The sequence below is a fragment of the Daldinia loculata genome (genome assembly GCF_022478755.1).
Source record: "Daldinia loculata strain CBS 113971 unplaced genomic scaffold F4817scaffold_43, whole genome shotgun sequence".
Lineage (NCBI taxonomy): Eukaryota > Fungi > Ascomycota > Sordariomycetes > Xylariales > Hypoxylaceae > Daldinia > Daldinia loculata.
Window position 1 is genome coordinate 138,180 of NW_026054897.1, and position 20,866 is coordinate 159,045.

The 20,866-nt window shown below is 45.7% G+C and overlaps 6 protein-coding genes across 6 annotated transcripts; 2 read left to right on the forward strand and 4 right to left on the reverse strand.

Annotated features, from left to right (window-relative positions):
- Nucleotides 1-4,599: 4,599 nt before the first annotated feature.
- On the reverse strand, nt 4,600-5,332 carry F4817DRAFT_344790 (uncharacterized protein). The gene is made up of 2 exons (XM_049304192.1): nt 4,975-5,332; nt 4,600-4,761 (listed from the first exon to the last, which is right to left on the reverse strand). Exons 1-2 carry the CDS (start codon nt 5,210-5,212, stop codon nt 4,643-4,645), a joined length of 357 nt encoding a protein of 118 aa, XP_049156793.1. The 5' UTR covers nt 5,213-5,332; the 3' UTR covers nt 4,600-4,642.
- A 2,191-nt stretch (nt 5,333-7,523) lies between these two features.
- Nucleotides 7,524-9,068, reverse strand: F4817DRAFT_367089 (DUF572-domain-containing protein; the record flags this gene model as incomplete). The annotated part of the gene is made up of 5 exons (XM_049307074.1): nt 7,524-8,269; nt 8,335-8,405; nt 8,672-8,768; nt 8,855-8,958; nt 9,047-9,068. 5 exons carry the CDS (start codon nt 9,066-9,068, stop codon nt 7,694-7,696), a joined length of 870 nt encoding a protein of 289 aa, XP_049156794.1. The 3' UTR covers nt 7,524-7,693.
- Nucleotides 9,069-9,528: 460 nt separating this feature from the next.
- On the reverse strand, nt 9,529-12,781 carry F4817DRAFT_344833 (Spc98 family-domain-containing protein). The gene is made up of 2 exons (XM_049304193.1): nt 12,537-12,781; nt 9,529-12,475 (listed from the first exon to the last, which is right to left on the reverse strand). Exons 1-2 carry the CDS (start codon nt 12,606-12,608, stop codon nt 9,884-9,886), a joined length of 2,664 nt encoding a protein of 887 aa, XP_049156795.1. The 5' UTR covers nt 12,609-12,781; the 3' UTR covers nt 9,529-9,883.
- Nucleotides 12,782-12,943: 162 nt separating this feature from the next.
- On the forward strand, nt 12,944-14,896 carry F4817DRAFT_344835 (glycosyltransferase family 15 protein). Its single transcript, XM_049304194.1, has 4 exons — nt 12,944-13,371; nt 13,431-13,694; nt 13,753-14,371; nt 14,424-14,896. The coding sequence occupies exons 1-4, from the start codon at nt 13,215-13,217 to the stop codon at nt 14,578-14,580; spliced, it is 1,197 nt and encodes a 398-aa protein (XP_049156796.1). The 5' UTR covers nt 12,944-13,214; the 3' UTR covers nt 14,581-14,896.
- On the reverse strand, nt 14,896-16,042 carry F4817DRAFT_360299 (WD40 repeat-like protein; the record flags this gene model as incomplete). Its single annotated transcript, XM_049306262.1, has 2 exons — nt 14,896-15,932; nt 15,997-16,042. 2 exons carry the CDS (start codon nt 16,040-16,042, stop codon nt 14,896-14,898), a joined length of 1,083 nt encoding a protein of 360 aa, XP_049156797.1.
- A 353-nt stretch (nt 16,043-16,395) lies between these two features.
- Nucleotides 16,396-20,648, forward strand: F4817DRAFT_344837 (Pet127-domain-containing protein). The gene has a single exon (XM_049304195.1). It carries the CDS (start codon nt 16,525-16,527, stop codon nt 20,245-20,247), a length of 3,723 nt encoding a protein of 1,240 aa, XP_049156798.1. The 5' UTR covers nt 16,396-16,524; the 3' UTR covers nt 20,248-20,648.
- Nucleotides 20,649-20,866: the final 218 nt, after the last annotated feature.

A 20,866-nucleotide genomic window follows, 5' to 3' on the forward strand; every position in this document is an offset into this window, starting at 1 on the left:
CAAACTTGTTAACGCCGCCGGGCTGAAGAAAGTTAAAATTTGGAAGCAACCTATGGCACTTGACGGCGTTATCGAGGTAGACTTAGCGTGAGGTAGGAAGGTGATCTATATACCTGACACGGGCGAGTTGATAGCACTACTGATGATGATATGCTCTTAGTTGAATTAGTAGGGTTTCGTTAGGACTGGTTATAACATATGACATTCAACAATTTAGAAATCGGTAGGATTTTAGATGAGGCATCTAGAACAAAGGATAGTTTAGGGTTAGAGTACTTTTGCAGAATAAGCAAGTTGCTTTTAAGCTTACTTCATGATAGATGTCAAAATTTGACCTCTTATAGATTACACTCTCGCCGTAATTATTCTAGCCAGCTCATTACAAATCCAGTTTAAAATTCCCTAGTCTTTTCAAGTCGTCTCAGGAGGTATAGAACACGGATTGGCTTAGTTGATGCAAGGCTTAAGCTATAATATCTACTTGACTTTAGGTAGAATAAAACATTTTCTCCTATAAGCTCTTAGAGATATAGCATTGACCATACTGAAAATAGTATGGTTTGTTTCTACCAACAATAGCACTTACATTGTGGTGAAATCCAAAAACGGACAAGAATATGCCAAAGAGATTAGATGATCTGGGAAGATTCCGGTGTAATACGGCTAGGTGTTCCGGATCTACATATAGAAAGCAAAAGGCGGTACAGGCTGACCCCACTTCACGTCCGAGGGTCCGGGGCAAGCACGTAGAATCCGACGCCGAGGACCGCGGCATAGTTCCAATTAGCCAGCAGATGTTGGAATTTCTTTTTTTATAATTATATGAGTGTTCTTTAGGAATGCGTTGCCAATCCGCATTGTTTAAACGAGGTTACTGGCTAATACAGCAAAGAAACATATGCAGTATACTTATTTTACCTAACTTTTGGAGCAAAGGTATGATAAAAGTTCTTCATAAGGTACATAAGTGGAAAAATCTGCCTATTAATTGGCCGATCTATCTATTCATACCAGCCTTAATTCTCTCTGGCTACACAAAGGAACAATAAAGACCGAGTACCTAAGGTAGTAATGTAAATTATTATACATACCAATCTTCTCTTATACTTTACCAATACTTGTCAATTGATTTTGCAAATGAATTTGAGTATATATTGCAAACTAATAATTATCATAAGGCGTAGATCTGACCTAGTATTACGGCGTCTAAGTGACTACAACGGGGCTTCTAACTATCCAATTAACTTCAACGTTGTATATTCAAGAACATGGCATCTCGGCTGGAAAATATTTTGAATTTGTGGCGTAAATATCCCGAGAGTTATGAATGACTTCGACAGTCCACCCCGGGACGGTTGGCACTGTATGATGAATTTTGACACTTTGGGATTTTGATAGCAGGATAGCCAAGGGAAATGAAATCATAGTAGCTAGGAGCGTCATATCGGACTTTGGAGCTGAGCGTTGATGATAACATTTACGCCACTTTGGGACAGTCGACACTTTTCATAGCACGTAGATGTACACATAAGTTATTATTATTATTATTATTGACAATATTAAAAGACTTGGCTAGGTTAGAATGTTGGCCGTTATCGCACGAATTATGTTTCTCAAATATCTTGATTCAGATAGGGGTAGTATGAGGTCATTCCCAAACGAGGGTTTGTTAGCTTAGCCGGTGACGTAGAATTTCCAGATTTGGCCACGGTGTCTAAGAAATTATTATCGTGATCACCGATAGTTAACATCTTCTTTATGTGACTGGTAGATAGTTGGTTCATTAAAGCAGCAGGAAATTGGCAGACCAAGAAAGGAGAGAACGTATATCGATGGGCCACTGTATATTTCGATCTCAAACTTAAGGCTTTGAAACGACCAACGCAGTGGTACAGATACGAGAGTGAGTACCACGTCTGATGTCAGATTCATATGTCATGCCGTTCCGGGATAAACGGAAGCGCAAAGCTGGCTGTCTGCATCACCTAGGATGGAAATCGATGGTGGTGAGAGTATACATGATGAGTTGACTCCAGAATACCTGAGGGTTATGATTGTTATGATTTGCCTCGGGTTTCGTCATCACGTGGGATCGCTGGGGACGAGTGAGATCAGCTTTCACCGCGAAGGTTCGGGAAGGGTTTACTTAGCGACTTGAGTGGCGAGAGGGCCGAATCGAGACTGCAAACCCCTGCTACTACATATTAGCGGATGCAGCCTTTCTGTTCCTCCCGACGTTAATCTAAAGGGAAGAAAGAAATAATTGTGTACGTGTTCGAAGTGTAGTAACTAATAATAAAAAAGATGAGCCCGTTGTTGGTAGAAATTGGCGACGACATTGTTCGGTTGAGTTTGTAGCTGACATCATAAGGCTTTGCCGTTCACACGGGACTTCGGGACTTCGGGGCACGGACTAATTCTGACCTCACGGATCCGATGGACAGGGGGCAAACAGAAAATTGACAACTGACAAGATCTCTTTTACACCTGACAACTACCTACCCGGGTGGGGGGGGTCCTAGGACAGTATGACTCTAGAATGTTGAAATGTACTATAATGTCAATTCGGGGAAAGCCTGTTAACAGAGCTGTACTATAATTGTATGAAAAAATGCTAACGTTGCTTCCGATCCTTTCCGTGAGAATACACACACGCACTGACCATACATTCCAGCACGGGCCCCCCTTATAAGAATAATACTATAATCAAAATAGCCTCAATATCGTCGACTTTATACTGTTCTAGTAGGTGCTACTGTGGCCTTGAAATTAAAATAGGAAAGAGACTCTTATGAAGAGATAATGCTTGCAAAGATAAGAAAGACTATCAGAGATAAAAAAGACTGTTAGAGATAAGATGCTATTGCCGTCGATAGCAGGTGACTCTTGCCAATATAATAGGGCTTGTCAGTACGGCTATTACACCTGCCTCGCTACGTTGATTTTATATAAGGCTAGCCAGTCTAATAGGATCATATGCCTTATCATTTCAATAGTGAGTAGGCCTTATTAGTATAATAGCTTCTAAAAGCCTGAAGCACCTTGGCTAACCTGGAAGGAGTAGGTGCCTTAGTATACCTTATATAAGGTAATAGGTCACCTTTCCACACGCGTACGTAATGTAATGTAATGTAATGCCTCGTAGTCAATTTAAATAGCCCGTAGACTTATAACCTGACTTCTAATCTGACTTGTAATCTGACTTATAATCTGACTTATAATCTGACTTGTAATCATTCGAATCCCATCGTGACTTAATAAAAAAATAAACAATCTTAAGCACCTTGAAATAAGAGGTGTTTGAGATGGCCTCTTTTTAATTTTTATTCAATATATATATATATCCCTTAGTGCACAATACCTATTAGATAAATATACTAGTGGTACCACTAGTATTATATCAGGGTGTATATCACGTTAGTGTCCCTATTATAAGCATAACATGATTATATACCATATACACTCTGTTCGTGTAACCCCAGAATTGTGCAGCCAACACACTGTTGGAGATACAATACTGGTGGGGGGATAATACTGACCTAGCCTTACCAGACTATTATTTTTATTATTATATTTAAATTAAATCCAGGACCTTAGGGATATCCTTATTAAAATAATCAGAATCTCCAGGTCGAATAGTGTCCGATACAAAACGTGTGAGTCTCTATTGTTTAAATAAATTATTTTAACCCTTTTTCATAATGTTGACAGACTGGTATCAGTCTGTCCTAGGACCCCCCCCACCCGGATAGGTATCTATTATAGGTATTTATTCATGTACCTAGGTATGCACTACGTAGCACAATTTTTCGTATTACAAGATTACAAGATTCCAAGATTACCACCTGGCCGATGTTACCGCCGTGTTTGCCCAATTATATAGAACATAGGTACATTAACATCCAAAAAGAACTTAACCTATCATTTCATCTTCATTGTCTAGATGGGTCTTTCTTAAAGATCGAGACTTTTCGACTACAACATCACTTTAACCGGTATCGGTAACCAGTAGGGAGATCAATGATTCCCCCTTGGACCCCTATTTTTTTATTTATTTTTTTGCTTTTCTGCCTATCTAATTAGGCAAGCAAGCGAGTTCTGTCGTCGGGCTTGACGTGCATCCTGCTTGGCTCGGAACTAATCCTAGCATTGCAATGCATGCTGAGGTGCAGATTTCCCATTTGCGGCCTTTCCTTTTAATTTAAACTCACGTACAACCTTCACGTATGTATTACCTACCTTGCCTGCGCGTCCCTACGACGGAAATCCTGAACTGTTAGACACGTTTTACTACTAGTTGATATGCGTAAGACATGCATCACCACCAATTGCTGATCGAAAAGTTATGCTTAATACAACACCAAGAACATAAATCTTGGCAAAATTACCATGGAACATACCTACTGGATTTCTCTCTTGTATTTGTGCTTTCGATCCGTACTAGCGGCGTTAAGAGCTGGTAATCCTCGTTCCAAGTCTAAATCAGGTTGGAATTCCAAGTTGAGGTACCTGCCAAGTCTTTTCCAGACCCTTGTTTTAGACAACGGAAAACGCAAACAAGCATGTTTGTGGGCTTTTAACGGGATATTATTATTATTTGCGTTGTTCACTTCGATGTTCTTATATGTAGGTACATAGGTACTTATGAAATTATGAGGTCGCAGTCACCGAATCGAAGGCGGTAATCCGTACATATCCTGGTTCCCTGCACGTGCTTTATTACTTTCGCCGAAATCTTATGACAGCAGTCATATGACGTCACTTTAATATTTTATTAGTTCTGCAAAAGCTTAGGTAACAATCATGGAAGTTATTCGTTACCTATTTAACATCTTCACATACAATCGATTGATGAATTATCGAGCTGGACGAGACACGGATATTCCGATAGGTATATAAAAGCCAAATCTCACCAAAGCCGCAAAAGAAGGGTTGCAAACACCCGCCAGCCGGGATCATGATTGTAATACGTACATATATTATGCTGTGCTAGTAGAGGTCTTTCCGTCCGGCCTGCGCTCCGCCCTCGATACAGCAGATGTGCCCAATAGAATGACATATGCGATACCTTGAAAGGTCGAGACGAGATCGCCAGGGTCTTTTCCCAATCGTATACGCTGATCCACGATGTAGGTGTGTTTCTCACGGGTGGGGGGAGAGAGAGAGAGACATGGAATAATACATGGCAGATATGGGAGACAGGCAGAGGCATGCTACTCCCTCTCCAAGTCCTCCGCTTTCTTTATGTCCTCACCCGTTAGCGGCTGACCGAATGCAGAATGACATGCCATTTTTTTTTTATTTTTTTTTTTATTTTTTTTTTACAATGCACAATACCCCTTTCCGCCGTGCCCGCCTTCCAATTCGATCCCAATTCGATGGCGTGGTGCTTATTAGTGATCATGGTGTAGGTATGGTGTGGTATGGGTCAATCAACTACGTAGTAGCGAGCCTGCAAGTCTAGTGCAAGTCTGGAGACTTTGGAGGGGACAATGCATCATCAGCCTTGTTCGTGGCGAAAGTCTAATGGCCCTGGTTTGGTTATTGGCTTGTTGCCTCTCACTTACGACATAGCCTGCAGGCTTGGTTTCCCATCCCGGCACTAAAACGGCGTCCCTACATGTCGATCAACCCCCATCCTGAACCTCTTAGCGTAAGGTGGTGGCAGTAAACAGCCCAAGCCATCTTCTGACTAGTCCAGAGGTCAGAAGGGGGGACTACCTAACCTACCTAGGTAGTCTATTAGTTGCCAGCCCCAACATAGCGCCTCTTCTTTGAAGTCTAGGGATAGTCCGTAGTTCCTAGTTCCTAGTTCCTCTGAGGTCACGGCCCGCTCTAGCTCAATTCTTCATATCCCCTCTTTTCTCATCTTCATCCTTACATATAAAACCTTGAGACCTCACGTTTTCTTTCACTTGCCACTACAATCTAACGATACCTACCCGTCTTAAATATATATATACTAAGTTACGAGATAGCTTCGGTCTTATACCACTATCAAACAAATAACCTGATCCTCTAAACGTTACATCCAACCCGGCTTGACGCTGTATTCTTCTATTAAACAACATCGCCAATCCTACACCATGTCCGCACGAGGTTCCTACAGTATGGCTATGCCATCTTCCATCCCCCCACCCGTAGATCTTGCAAGTTATGCTCGGTCAATGCACCTACATACCAAGAGGCAAATGGAGGCAGCAAACATGCCCACAAGTCGACGGAGTAATCGGTCGTCGCGTACCCACGTACCCAGTTTACCCAACGGCACATCAGCGACGTCATCGTCGAGGAGTCCGGATGAAGTCGAGTATCACGATTGAAGGAGATGTACGAATAAGTAGAGTCGAGAAAAAACACTTATTTTATAACATAACACAACGTACATGAATCACATGTCCACGAAATAACGGGACATCGGCGGGGGAGGGGGGAAAAAACAACCAGAAACACGAATTGGCTCAGCTCGGCCGAGTTTAGCAGCCGGATATGAACGAACTTGTGAGGCGTTACGGATTCTATTAGGGAAGCGAATAAACACGCGCGCACATGAGAGGGAAGGGAATCCTTGCATAGCCATCAGCGTCAAGGATTTACGGCGACGGCCGACCGCCCGCGAGGGAGCGCGGGTTCAGGTCACGGCTGGGGAGTTTTTTACATTACATGGGAAAGCGATTGGGAGTGTACGTTTATCAGCAACGCCAAAGCACAGCAGTTTTGGCGAAGAGCATCGGGCAACAAAGCCGTCGGGAGTTGTTGCGGTAGTGGTATTCTAGGCAACAGACGAGAGAGAGCCACTAAGCGACCGTGATAGACGAGTCGTACGAGAACACGAATCTGATTGATTGGTGATCCCCCGGATACCCGGGATGATCGCGAACATCCATCTCAAACTTTTTCTGTCTTTTCCCCGTTGTGCCTGACGTGTGCTGTCATGTTGTGACTATTGACCGCTCTTATAGTAATCTTGTGACACTTGTATGGGCCAATTTGCTTCTATACCTTGTTGCTTTAACTTTGTTTTCTATCTTCAATCTCATTAATCATACCAGGTGTCGTCTAATAGCCTCGTTGGAATTTCACATGTTGACGATATTTACTCCGATCTCGTTGTTAAGAGACGAAAACTCTTACATACCTACCCATTTAATTTCTAAATATATATTTCCATCTTTATTCCGAATCTGGATATCCAAACAAATCTGCTCAATTCATGACCGAAATTAGGCACGAAGATTTCTTTAGATTGCGGAACCGATAGATCCATGCGGGACGTGGAATACGATGTCGATCTCTGCACGTCCCTGGTAGCCCGGGGGTGGAATGTCGGTAAGATACCTATGTCGAAGCACATCACGTTGTCTAACGATAGCCGCCATTGGGGGACCCCTCATGGAATTACGATACTTTTAATTCGTATTTGGCAAATGCGTGTCGGGTTGGACGGGACAGGGGTTTGATAGAAACGGAGACTTCTCCATTATTTCTGTAGAAGAGTTGGTTGATCACCGCGGCTTGCCGGCAGACGGCCAAGTATGGAGATACGTTTGTCATGGTTAAGATTATCTTCATTATTGGACAGAGTCGCGGCTCCGTGTTGTAATTCGCAAACCGGCCTAATATCCGTCGCTATGCTATGCTATGCCATCACATGCCACCCGGGCCGTCATAATTAATTGCAATCTCGACTCATTTATACAAGAGGGGCCTTCTTCTTAATACCGAGCGCTGCCGCGTGATCCTTTTTCTTCTTTACAACCCGCTTAAACGATGGGGGTGGCATGTCCTTGGATGGCGCATTTGCCGACGACGATGACGCTGTTGCCGGTTGTGCCTCAGGGGCACTGCTACCGTTACCGCTACTTCCAGGCGTGAGCGCCGACGTCGAAGCGGACGCCACGTCATCCATTTCCTCGTCTATAACGTCTGCCGTCATGCGGTCGACCTGCCTCGCGAACTCAAAAGCCCTCCTTGCCGCCTCTGCGTCTTCTTTCTCTTGCCGCTCCGCTTCGTTATCGATGGGTAGCGCAACGCCCACTTCTACGCCATCCTGGTTCGCACGTTCTAACCGGGCATTCCTCGTGCGTATCTCATCTAGCGCGTCCGCGACCGCCATCTCACGCTTCGCGTCTACGGTCTTGGCTTCGAGCTCTACCATGGCATTGCGCTCCTCTTCCTCCTTCTCTAACCTGTCCAACCGCTCTTCGTCTGTCTCGTCAATTCCTACTCGCCATGGCTCCGTGCTCCGTTTTGCTCCACTCTCGCAGGCCTATGATTGAGGTTAGAGAACGAACGGAATTCATGGTGTTACGTTAATAGGAGACTAGGACATACGTAGTCTTGGTTCTTGGGATCTGTCTTGAATGTGATTTGTCCGCTGCATCTTGTACATCTGATGTAGAATCCTGTTTTATATTAGTATTATGTGGGGATACCTGGCACTCTAGTGCTGGATGAGATAGGTAAAGAGGAAGAATAAGTTGTAACATACTGTCAAATGTTAGCTTCATCTAGGATAGCAAAGTATGAGAAAGGTAGACGCTTAGTATGTACCTGAAAATCTGAATGCCTAGATATTTTTCGTCTAGGGGCGTCTCTTTTCGCGCGTTGAACTAATGTTTAATATTAGTATGGGTGCTATTTAGATGACATCCTAGGATTAGACTCGTACCTTTCTGCCTTTGTAGATATACTCTCCACATGTAGTACATTTCATAGAACTGCCAGGTGTTAATACGTAGCTCACTCCATTTGAAGAACTTCACATACTACGAACATATTAGCTTCTATATAATAGGAATATATCGGGGTCCGAGGAGAATATAAAAACAGGGACCACAAAGACTTCACATACCAATGGTGCCGCCAGGCGGACAGTCTGAACCTTCGGGCCAGCATTTTTAGGCCCCTTAACCCTCTTGATCTGACTTGGATCGAAGTCAGGGGGGTAGTACTTGGCTGCACACAGTTAGTACTGAAAGCTGACAAAGCGATGGCTATTATCAAGGGGTTGAAGGTGAGATAGAGCCATCGTTGGAAGACATACTGAGAACTTTTCGTTCAGACATGGTCCTTTGTTTTACGAGATGAACGGGGAAGTTGAGTTTGTGGAGCTATTCGTTCCTAACGACTTCGTTTCGATGAGACGCGTCTTATGGCGATGCGTTGAAGACGTGGATAATCGTAAGGCGATAAGATACATGTAGTACCAGAATAGAATTAATGCGATGTGTAGCAGTTGATTGGTACTTCCACTGTATGAGGTGGAGGTGTGGCGCTAGTCACGTGATAGTTCAGCCTCACCTGCTCACCTTAAAGACTGCGGCTGAAATTGGGCTTTTAGAACCTTGAAAGATACGAAGATACATCACATCTGGTACTTTGATACCTAAGATTTGCTCCACTTCCCCGTATGGGTATGATGCATGCCAAGCTTTAATAAAACGGGTCCAATCTATAATTCAAGTTCTCATTCTCGGGACAATTCCATATGAGACGATGAATCTAGCCTCTGGTCCCTGCGCTACACCAGATCTGGTTTTGGTCGAATGGGGCTAACCAGGCATGCCCCCGTCATACTAGGTCATAAATTTCGGACAGATCTGAAGAAATGACTTGCCATCGGTGGTAGGAAGCCTGTTAAATGGGATTCGTTAACGACGCAGACTTGGCCCCAGTGCCATACCTACTCTAGGAGAACGTCACTAGGTTAGATATCTTATTGAGGTCCTATACTACCTAGAGCTTAATAGATCTTACGCACGCTTATTACTACGCTTAGTTGTCTTCAACAAGGGGAAATGTACATAAACATCAGACTGTCTCATTAGTTAACCCTTTGTGTATTATTAATAACCATAGAATTGTCCACTACGTGGCAGATTCATCTTCGATCTCGAATCCCAGCTTCGAACATTTCTGCTAGGGTGTCCCATTTTCCTGCGGCGGCGTCGCCACTGGCCCGTGCAACTCCTCTCAACCCGCTACAAATAAATTTCAAGTGGCGATCCATGTCCGCTCGTATGTCACGTAGAACTTCAGCGAATGTCTTTTCCTTATCTTGCATCATCGAGGTCTTGTCTTGATCCAAGAGAAATGTTTCGTCTTCCTCCTCGCCACTCCCCATATACCGTCGACTATGCTTCGTGGGTGAAGACATTACTGATAATCGTGATAACTCCTGCTCCTCTTCCTGTTCCCGTTCGGATTCTAGCTGGCGTGCATCCTGAAGCCTGATAGTAAGATCAAACATGTCTAGAATGCATTCTCGGATAGGATCAAGCTTGCTGCCTAAACACACTTCACTAATAATCTGTTTTGTATACGCACTGTGCAATGCGGTCATAGCAGTTATGTCCTCTGTATACCGAAGATTCTGGTGAAGCTCAGCCGTGAGTGGTTCTAAGACCAATGTAATTAGGTAGGATCGAAGCGTATTGCAGAACCACAAGAGTTTCGCTCTGAGACTATAATAAGTTGTTTGGTCTGATGACGTATTTGGTGTACCCGCAATGCTGTCAGAGACTAAGCGGTATTTGTGAAGGACGTAAGTAGCTCGACGGAGCTGTAGTAAGAAGGTAAAAACTGCTTCATATTGGGCAAGACTCTCGTCTGATAGGATAATCCGGATCGGCCAAGACAAGCGATAAAGGATCCTAACAAGCGGTAAACCCTTGCGAACCGATCTTCGAATGTCTTTCACATCATCTGTAAGGCTATCTGTGGCCACACTAACGACTAGTCGATGAGCGTTGGTAATAGTACCGAATGTCTCATGCGCTAGAGCAGTCAAGTTGAAGTGATCATGCCAGCTTGAATTGAGGAGATCCATATTGTTGAAGATTGCGAAAGCGAAGAGGTCGGACTGTGCCCCGTTGGACATAAGGTATACTTGCTGAAGCGCATCCAGGACTGACCAGAGACTACAAGACTCGAAGAGAGTCCGCCGAAGAGTTGTAGATGCGGCGTGATGCTTACTCTCCATCCATTTCTCGAAAACATCGCCAAAGACATCAGAAAATGGTGCGAAGACGCCATACGTCGATATAAGGTCTCTGTTAACATCTATGGGCGAGTCCGTCATGTGAGTATTAGTTAATTGATACTTTCCAAGGAGCTTAAGTACAACGACGCTCTTGCCGGTGGTGAGTATCCTCGATGCCGCTGGCCGTAGAAATCGCGGTACATATAATGTGCCATCGGTTGTTTTTCGCAAAGTGTACTGATTTGACCATACTTGGCTCATGGGAACTTTGCTCGGCGAGCTAGAGATGAAGAAAGCCTTATCATCACCTATCAACTCTCCAGCCTCCATCCAGAGACGAATAGATCGAAGGTAAACTTGGAAACACTCGAAAAATAGGGTAGCAATGAACTGATACACCGCATCGTGTCCCTCCAATTGGGCAAGTTCAGCAGCTTCGAAAAGAAGTTCCAAGTAGTAAAACGGACGAGGGTATCTTGATCGTTGGAGCTGCTGGATAATTTCCGAAAGGCTAACGAGTGGTTGCAAATGAGGTTTTATGTCATCTAGAACTCTGGCTAGACTAATAACGACATCTTGCTGAATATCTACGTATCGGGCTTGAAAATTCGATATTTCGTGATTAAATGATCGAAGCCGCTCCTCAACTGCTTCTCGGAACACCTGCAATAGCGGAATATTCTGGGGCTGCTTTATAAACTCGCGAAGAACGGATAGCTGCCGGCCAGCTTCGCTGAAGGAGCCTAGTAGTGCCTTGTAAAGTTCCCAAGAGGTATGCTTCAGTTGGAATTGTAATGAGGGTACTCCTTGTCCGTCGAATAGGGTATTTTCAAGACCATTTAGCATGAAGAGTACCTCGCGCACGACCTGAAACTCGGATAAGGCAATCTTATGGGATCTTCCTGTTGGTTCCTTCGATGGCGTAGCATTCCTCCAAAGCTGAGTTGCTCGCACTTGTTCTAATCGTTTCTCATCTTGAGACTCGACAAGGAAATCGGCAGGAGACTTCTGATATTGTGCTTCGACGGTTGATGCCGAGGTGAGTTCGTCGTTAGAGGATAGATCAGACACACTCTCAAGATATTCGTCTTCAGAGCTATCCCCGCCAAATTTGACATTTTTCCAGAGGTCACGATCTTGATCCCAACCTTCTTCTCTAGCGATGTCTTCCCATTTAAGAGGGGGGCCAAGATGTTCGCTTAACTCTTTGAGCAACTCCAGGTCAGCTAGCTTAGATTTCTGAACAGGCTGGTCCTCGAGTAGCAACAAGAAGTGGAGGGCTTCGGGTGTCCATTTACTAGAAACATGTGGGAGAGCGTCTAAACGCTCTCTTAACGCATCTGCCAACCCATCTTTGCTGATGACACGAAAATGCTCTTCGAGTCCGTTGAGTTTATCCTCAACATCAAATTGGTTCGTGCGTAGAAAACTGTGATGACGAAGTCTTCGCAAGCTGGACTCTTTAAGAACATTAAAACGTCCAGGATCTGACTATCGATATGTGTAAGTGAGTGTGAAATAGAATAAACAGTAAACTTCTACCCTTACCTACCTGACTTGATGTCGAAGTAATGACCTCGACCAACTCCTCAGTTAATGCGCCCAATGTCGCGGCGTGTGCCATACCGAGTGTTTTATTCGTACAAGACTAGAATGAAATATTATGAGGTTGATTCATTAATCCGACATTTTCCCAATCGTGTGTTCTCTTATATGGATGTACACAAGTATCCAGGCCTTAGTTAAGGCCCATTAGGTATTTAGAGGCTTATCTGACAAAAGCTTATCGAATTGATACGCGTCGACGCGATCTGTAATTACCGGGGTTGTACCAGGGGTATGAGTTTTACAGTGCGGATAATATACTACTTCATATATCACGTGCTTCCAACACTGTGGCTCCCCCTTTCCACTTGCTTATACGGTACCCACTTTCGATTTTATGTACAACAGATTACAACGTAACCAAGATTTTCCGATGCCTCATATCCCTCTGAACATTCTGAATATTCTAAACATGTGCCATTTGGGCCACGACTCCTGACGAAAACCTTCTATTCATCTGTACATTTCCCACCCCTTAATTGATTCTGTTTCTTTGCCCTATTATGATCGCTTCTGCGATATTCTAGGCTATTCATTCTTTGACATCATTCTCTCCAAGTAGACACGAACTTGGGGCCGTAGACCTTTTGGTGAAGTTAATGAATATAAAACAGCAACTACCATAATGGCCATCGCGAGGCCCGTCCGCGCGCTTGCGCTAGCTGTCTTCATAGTCTGCTGTTTTTTCCTATACACGATATGGCGCCCGGCTTCTGGCGTGCCCAGCATAAAGACATCTGCCGACTTCCACGGTACCATCGAAAGGGATCCTAATTTGGATCGTGAGTCTTCCCTAGTTTGTTTTCTATTCGCCGTGGGCCACGTCTAACAATCCGAATAGCCACAGGAGAGCCCGAAGGTAAACTCGTACGCGCAATCGAAGGGGGGTACGCCCCCGGCATCGCTGGTACCTCGAGAATCAATGCGACGATCCTAACGCTAGTACGAAACGAGGAGCTAGATGGAATATTGCAGTCGATGCAGGACTTGGAACGAACATGGAACTCCAAATTCAATTATCCGTGGACATTCTTCAACGACGTCCCCTTTACCGAGGAATTCAAGCGAAGGACACGAGCGGCGACCAAGGCTGAAACGCGATACGGTAAGTGTGATGTGATTATGGGCTTCTCGACGGGGCTTATACTAATTCAGCACCGTAGAACTTATCCCGAACGAGCACTGGGATACACCGTCTTGGATCAACGACGATTTGTACAAGGAATCAGTCAAGATTCTCGAGGAGAATGAAGTCCAATATGCCGACAAAATCTCGTACCACAAGATGTGTCGATGGAACAGTGGGCTTTTCTATAAGCATCCTGCGCTAAAAGACATGCAGTACTACTGGCGTGTCGAACCCAATGTCCATTTCTTCTGCGACGTGGACTATGACGTATTTCGTTACATGCAGGACAACAACAAGACATACGGTTTCACCATCACCCTCTACGATGCTCCTAAGTCGATCCCGACTCTATGGCCGGAGACAACCAAATTTATCACTCAGCATCCCGAATATCTACATGAGAACAGGGCCGAGCAGTGGTTAACCGATAAGGAACGGCGTCCTGTCCACTGGGAACAGGCAAATGGTTATTCGACATGCCACTTCTGGACCAACTTCGAGATCGCGGATATGAATTTCTGGCGAAGCCAGCCATATGAGGACTACTTCAACCACTTAGATCGTGCTGGTGGCTTCTTCTACGAAAGATGGGGTGATGCGCCTGTGCACAGTATAGCACTTGGTCTGTTCGAGGACAAGAGCAAGATCCATTGGTGGGTACACTCGTCCCTACAGCAATGAATTCAGTATGCTAACCTCTTCTAGGTTCCGCGACATCGGATACCAGCACATTCCTTTCTTTAATTGCCCTAACTCGCCGAAATGCAGAGGCTGCGTTACCGGTCGTCTAACTGATGGCGAGAACTGGTTGAATAAAGAGGACTGTCGACCTAACTGGTTCAAAGTTGCTGGGATGGGCTGAATGTGACATAGAAAGGGGTGTTTTAGGATACGTAAAAATGGCTGCACGATATTGTCTGATGCTGTACTAATGTCTGGGAAATCCCATTATGGATAAGAATAGCATGACGGCATGCGGTGTTCGGCGTAGAAGGAGAGAGCGCTTCATAGAAGGAGGGCTGTGTTCTCAGGTTGACATGGTATAATCAACCAACTATTTTTGCCTGGACATGATGTTGAGGATTGTCTGTACTAGGTGTCAAAGTATGCCGTTTGATACGTTGGATATCCTTTATGAAATCGTAAGACTATTTGAATGATCTAGGGAAGACTTGCATCAATTATATCCAAATACCGTGACAATACCGGATGTGCCACTAACACAATATTGATCCCCAAATCCATTCTCCCTCCAAGAAAAGCAACTTAGAACATTGCTACGTTCCTTGGGCTTACCATCTTTGCCAATGGACTTCTTCGGTTCAAGACCAGCAGGTCCCCAGGGGACAGCTACTTTAGCTTTCAACTCCCCCGTGAGAACATCCCATACCCACATCCTCCCTTCTCCGTGCCGACCAGGCGCCCCTGTCATCTCATCCCCCGCCAGAACGAATTGCTCTTTCCCACCAAGAATAGACTGGACACGTAGGTCTTCATTTTTCCATTCAGGATCAGAGTATGTCTTTAGACATCCTCCACTCTCCCTATCCATTAAGCGGAGCTTGCTATCGAGACTGCCCACCAGAACAGCCTTTCCGTCTTTCGTCAAACACAGGCTTGTAACGCTAGGACCAATGACATCAGTGGTACACCGCCCCATACGCACATCGTACGTCCTAACGCGTCCATCAACGCTACCGCTAACGATTTCAGACCCGCGCACGGCAACAGCACTGATGGAGTCGCGGGCTTCGGTTAGGACCTGAATCGGCTTGAGGGAATTGCTCTTCACGTCCCAGATTCGCACGCTGGTATCAAGACTACCGCTCACGAGAAGACTATCGTCCTCACCGGCGAAGGCTACGCAGTTGATACGCGCGGTGTGGCTTTGCTGGGTGCCGCCGAAGCGCCGCAGCGTCTGCGCCGACGCTACGTCCCATAGAAAGACGGCGCGGTCGCCGCCTGACGATGCGAAGCGCGCGTTGTCCGAGGCGACGGTCAGCGATAGCACCTCGTACCCGTGCGCCGAGTACGTCTGGATAAGGCGACCTTCCGGCACGGCTAGGGGCCCGGGGTTGCTCTTCTTAGTGATGTGCGAGTTTGGATGGATAGACGTGCTGGGCTGTGGGTTGTATAGCCTGATAGACCGATCCGCAGAGCCGGCTAGGATGTACGTCCCCGGCGAGGCCGAGTACGCGAGCGCGTGGACGGGGCCTGTGGGTGGATGCTTAATTAGCAAATTATAGTTGAGCTGTCTTCGGAGAGGGTTGAGACTTACCATTAGAACCTAGTAGGTGAGCGATTGGCTTGTCCGGGAAAGTCATTATTTGATATCGTGTCGATATCCATGACCTAGTTAGATTCCAACCACTTATACGCCCGAGATCGAGGCAAGTCACCTCTGCATCGTAGAAATTATCTCCACTTTTCCTCGAAGCTTAGAAATTCCGAGAAGAAAACTCTGGTAGTAAACTCCGGATTTATGGATTGGTAATTAAAAATTAAAAGCAAAGAATTCGTTATGGTTGAATGAATGAGCGCGTGGTTGAGTACCTAGAGTCTGTCCCGTGCCGCCGAGTGACGTCTTATCTTATCAAAGGCGCCGCCACTAATAACGTACCGTCAAAATTGAATACCAGTGCTTATCGATAACTAAATACTTTTTTTTTAGCTTTGCACCAGCTCCAGAGTCCGGAAATTTTTTGTAACGCTTCAACACTTAAGTTACTTACATTGCTACGACTTGTATTAAAGATCGAGTGCTTTTCTAGGAAATCAGACTAGAGCTTGACGCAAAGCGTTTGCAATGCTTCGATTGAGCAGCCGAAGCGCACGCCGTATCGGAACCTCTTACATATGCACATCATGTCTTGCTTGTCATTCGACAAGGTCGCTGGCATTCCGTCCCACCTTGATCCCTAGTCAAAATGGCCGACATCTTTCAAGCACATCCCGTCTGCTTGCGCCCACGACCGAAACCTCAACACCGAATTCTAATGGTGCCGAAAATATAGAACCCCCACCACCAGAAGCGCCGAAGAAGAAGAAAAAGAGGAAGCCTAAAAAGGATGAAAAGAATGTCGCCGCCCAGGCCGAAGGTGAACGTCAGCTACAAGTTCTACAAGGCGCGCTCCAAGCATTAAAGAATGTTCTCGCTGCGCAGAACATTAATGTAGACCATATCGGCAAACTTGGGAATCAGATCAGCCAAAAAGACTTAGGGCCAGAAGGAATCCCTAAGGCTAAGGCTAAGGCTAAGGTTAAGGCCAAGACAGAATCTGCGGGTGATGATGGAGTGACTCAAAAGTCACAAGGTCCTTCAGAGAAGAAGGAATCAAGGAAGAAGTCAAAGCGAAAAGTATCAAGCGAAGAAGATATAGCGAAGGCTGATGGTGTACCAGAGCAGGCTGCAACTTCAAGTGGCCGCTCCAACAGGGCTGCGAAGAGGGCGGCAAGCCGCGAAAAGTCAAAGCAGAAGACGGCTCCTCAGGTGACCAAGAAGCCAGTTGGACAGGCTTCAAAGGGACAAGCCAGACCTAAAAAGGGAACCCCGTCTAACACTCTCCGGGAGCGAATGCGAAACATGGACAGCGGTGATGTTTGGGGTGACTATAAAATTATCGGCGAAGATGCATCGGAAGCACAAGAGTCAGGAAAGGGGACCAGGTCGAAGAAAAGACCACCTTTAGATATCAGTACTATATCCGCCAATAATCTTCATCCAGAACCCGTTAATACGGTTCATCCGCTAGTCCCGGGATTGTCCTATGGTCTTGACAGGGTCCTGTTCAACCCCGGCGTCTATCACTTACAAGATCCTCGTTCCCGAGTCTACAACTTCGACCCATATCTCTCAGAGATTATGCCAATTCAAGAATTCGACTTCAACGCTTTGAAACAGTATGTGACCTCTTCTAAGGACTCTACACTTATTGGCATTGCGAAAGAGCATGGCAAGAGATACACGGGTTCGACCTCAAGCATGACATCCATGCTTTCTCACTTCCACTATCTCCTATCGTCTTGGCGAGAAATCAACACGTCGATGCTGTCAAAGGGTTTCACCACAGACTCTCTTCAGTTCACGAAGATTATGAAAGGCCCGGCGGCAGTATTCTTGCATTGGAAAGATGGCACTTACGCCATAGATGCTGATAAGGAATTTGACACGGCCAATATCTTGAGCATGCTTGGGAAGTCCATGGAGAAACTTCTCACTCTCTCCAAAGAAGAATACGAGAGGTACAGACATATCAACTCCGACCAGATCACAGAGGAAGAGCGAAATGCCGAAGAAGCCTTTCACTATACCAAATTCCTTGATTTCATGATGCGTTCCCAATTGGATGCGCACGATCCAAGGGTGCCTGGGTCAGGTATGTTTGACCTTAAGACGCGTGCAGTTGTATCCATTCGTATGGATGCGAAAGGATTTCAGAAAGGTCTCGGCTACGAAATTCGTAACCGATTTGGCCAGTGGGAGTCATTCGAACGAGAATACTACGATATGATTCGTTCCGCATTCTTGAAATATTCTCTTCAAGTCCGTATGGGTCGAATGGACGGTATATTTGTCGCATTCCACAACACCCAGCGTATCTTCGGCTTCCAATACATCCCAATAAGTGAAATGGACCTTGCATTGCACGGAACATCGAACGTCACTCTCGGTGACAGGGAATATAAACTCAGTCTTGCCTTACTTAATGATATTCTGGACCGGGTTAGCAAGAAGTTCCCAGAGCAATCTCTACGACTACACTTCGAGACAAGGATGTCAGCGAACGCGCCGTTCATGTATATTTTTGCGAAGCCAGTGTCCCAGGAAGATATTCACGAGGTTCAAAATGCCAATAGGGCATCTATCGAAGCGTTCGAAAGGGAAATTCTTGGTTTAGCTAAAGATGAGGCAGAAGCCGAAGTTGAAGCCGAAGCTGAAGCTGAAGCCGCAGCTGAAGCCGAAATTGAAGCTGAGTCTGTTGATGAAAATGAGAACGTGGTTCAAGGAGAGGTTGAGGGAATTGAAAAACCTACCTTATCTCAGGAAATGTCGAGTCTGGCTGCTTGGAATGAAGTGCGTCAGATGGTTGAAGATGCTGTGGATGACGACGAAGTCGGCGTCGGCGCTGTGCGGGAAGCAATCGAAGACGCTCTGGAGCAGAGCGGGCTCCTTCACGCGAAATCGTCCACAGAAGCGCGAGGATACGTTGATGCCTTACTCAGCGCCATCACCAATAGCAGATCTGCTAAATCAGAGTCGACACTGAGCGCGCCAACCGAGGGAGAGGTGACTGCCGATGAGGACGACCCTACTTCTACTCAAGAGATACCGGAGCCGGAATCAGAACCCAGTAGTGAGCAATCTGTATCCGAACCCGAACCCGATACAGAGCAATCGCAAATCGAAGAAAAGTCTAAACACGCCTCTGGCGAAGGTGATAATGCGGATTCTCAACCAGAAGAAATAAGCGTGCAACAAGATGATGGCTTAGAGACGCAGACAGAGTCTGAAACATTTACATCACCCGCGTCTAATGATGAGCCTACGAATGCTATATCTGAGTTAGATAGTTCAGCCTCTATAGAAGAGACGACATCACAAGTACAAGCTGACGTTAATACAACTAGAGAGGTTGAAGAGGAGGAGGAGGAGGAGGAGGAAGAAGAAGAAGAAGACCAGGAGGAAGACGAAGACGAAACTGAGGATATTGACGACGAATTGGATGAAGGTGAATCTAAGAGAGATCTCAATGCGGCTTCATCTATGTCGCCGTTGAAAGATCTCATTGTGAGAATGGCCCAAAGGATTGACGAGAGAGCGCTGTCTGATCAAGCCGAGGGTTCTATAGACGATTCGTCCAAACTTAAAGAATTTGAGCGGATCCTCGGTCAGCTCATTGCCCGCTCCAAAGAAGAACAGAGCGAACCTCGAACCGACGGCACTAGTTCTATCTCAGGGGCTCCGATAGAACCGGGGATCGAAGGCCAAGCGGAGATCCTTGAGACTGGGACAGAGAAAACAGAGGATACACAAGGTGCTTCTCCAGAGTCGACCTCAGAAGAGGCTTTAGGAGATGCTACGCCGGCTGAAGAGGAGATCGACCAAAATCTACTAGGTCTGATCTTAACCATCAGAAACAAAATTAACGGGGAATATGTGACAAGGCCCGAAAAATTAGTTCGGGCTGATGATTGGGTTGTGGAGTACAACATCGAGGAGATCCCGACCAAGCGCGCCAACACCATCTACCGACAGTGCCAGGCAAGGCGGCGCCAGGTGTTTGAGGACACGGGCAACAAAGAATCGCAATGGTACAAGATGTTCCGCGGCAGTCTCGAGGAACGCACGATGGCAGGCCGTAAGTTTAGAGCCTCGGAGACCATGAAGGCCCAGCAGCGCCCCGTCCATGTTGTTGGCCAGGAGAAGCCGCTGCGATGGGAGGAAGTGTTCGGGACGCCGAAAGAGACGATGCCGGCGGAGGGTCTAGTAGAGGATGAGATGGAGGATGAGCATAAAATGGAGGAGTAGGTCGACCAGGGAAAAATAAGTTAGATCTTATGTCGGCCGTAGACTTATGCTGTCTACGACGCTACTACAGAGTCCATTGTATAACATCCGGCCTACGGCGCTATGAATTTATACGATGGTGGGTGGGTGATTTGGCATAAAAGTACCTAATGGGTTCACGAGGGGATATAAAAATATTCGGCTATCTCCCGTGGTGGCTGGTATGCTACACTGCGCGGAAGCAGACCGTCTCAACTCTGTACATTTAACGCTGTATATATGATGTGTACCTATGAATTCACATCCCGAGGACTCGTTAATGACTAGGTGGTGGTAGGGCGACCATGATTGTTTACGCTTTACCTCTATATCTATACACTTTAGATATATATTTATCTCACCTCTCAAAATATATACTTACCTATCTATTCTAGAGTTGCACGCACATATCTATTTCAATGATGTCGAATTGATTTGTTCTTAGTACTACTACTACCCGTATGTGAAGTCGTTTGTATACCTACGACTTACCTAGGATAAATCTTCATGGTTCGGCCCAAAGTACCTACCATCACACTCTTATAATCCTTCTCAGGTGAGATGTTTATAGTCTCGTGTGAGGTAGGGTACCTGTTAAAAC

Excerpts from the sequence above, each read along its gene's own strand:
- F4817DRAFT_344790 (XM_049304192.1), bottom strand. The coding sequence starts at position 5,212 with ATGCCTCTGCCTGTCTCCCATATCTGCCATGTATTATTCCATGTCTCT. Across the intron at positions 4,762-4,974 it reads ACTAGCACAGCATAATATAT|TGACGTCATATGACTGCTGT; the intron begins GTACGTATTACA and ends AAAATATTAAAG.
- F4817DRAFT_344837 (XM_049304195.1), top strand. The coding sequence starts at position 16,525 with ATGCTTCGATTGAGCAGCCGAAGCGCACGCCGTATCGGAACCTCTTAC.
- F4817DRAFT_344835 (XM_049304194.1), top strand. The coding sequence starts at position 13,215 with ATGGCCATCGCGAGGCCCGTCCGCGCGCTTGCGCTAGCTGTCTTCATA. Across the intron at positions 13,695-13,752 it reads CAAGGCTGAAACGCGATACG|AACTTATCCCGAACGAGCAC; the intron begins GTAAGTGTGATG and ends TCAGCACCGTAG. Across the intron at positions 14,372-14,423 it reads GACAAGAGCAAGATCCATTG|GTTCCGCGACATCGGATACC; the intron begins GTGGGTACACTC and ends AACCTCTTCTAG.
- F4817DRAFT_344833 (XM_049304193.1), bottom strand. The coding sequence starts at position 12,608 with ATGGCACACGCCGCGACATTGGGCGCATTAACTGAGGAGTTGGTCGAG. Across the intron at positions 12,476-12,536 it reads TTACTTCGACATCAAGTCAG|TCAGATCCTGGACGTTTTAA; the intron begins GTAGGTAAGGGT and ends ACATATCGATAG.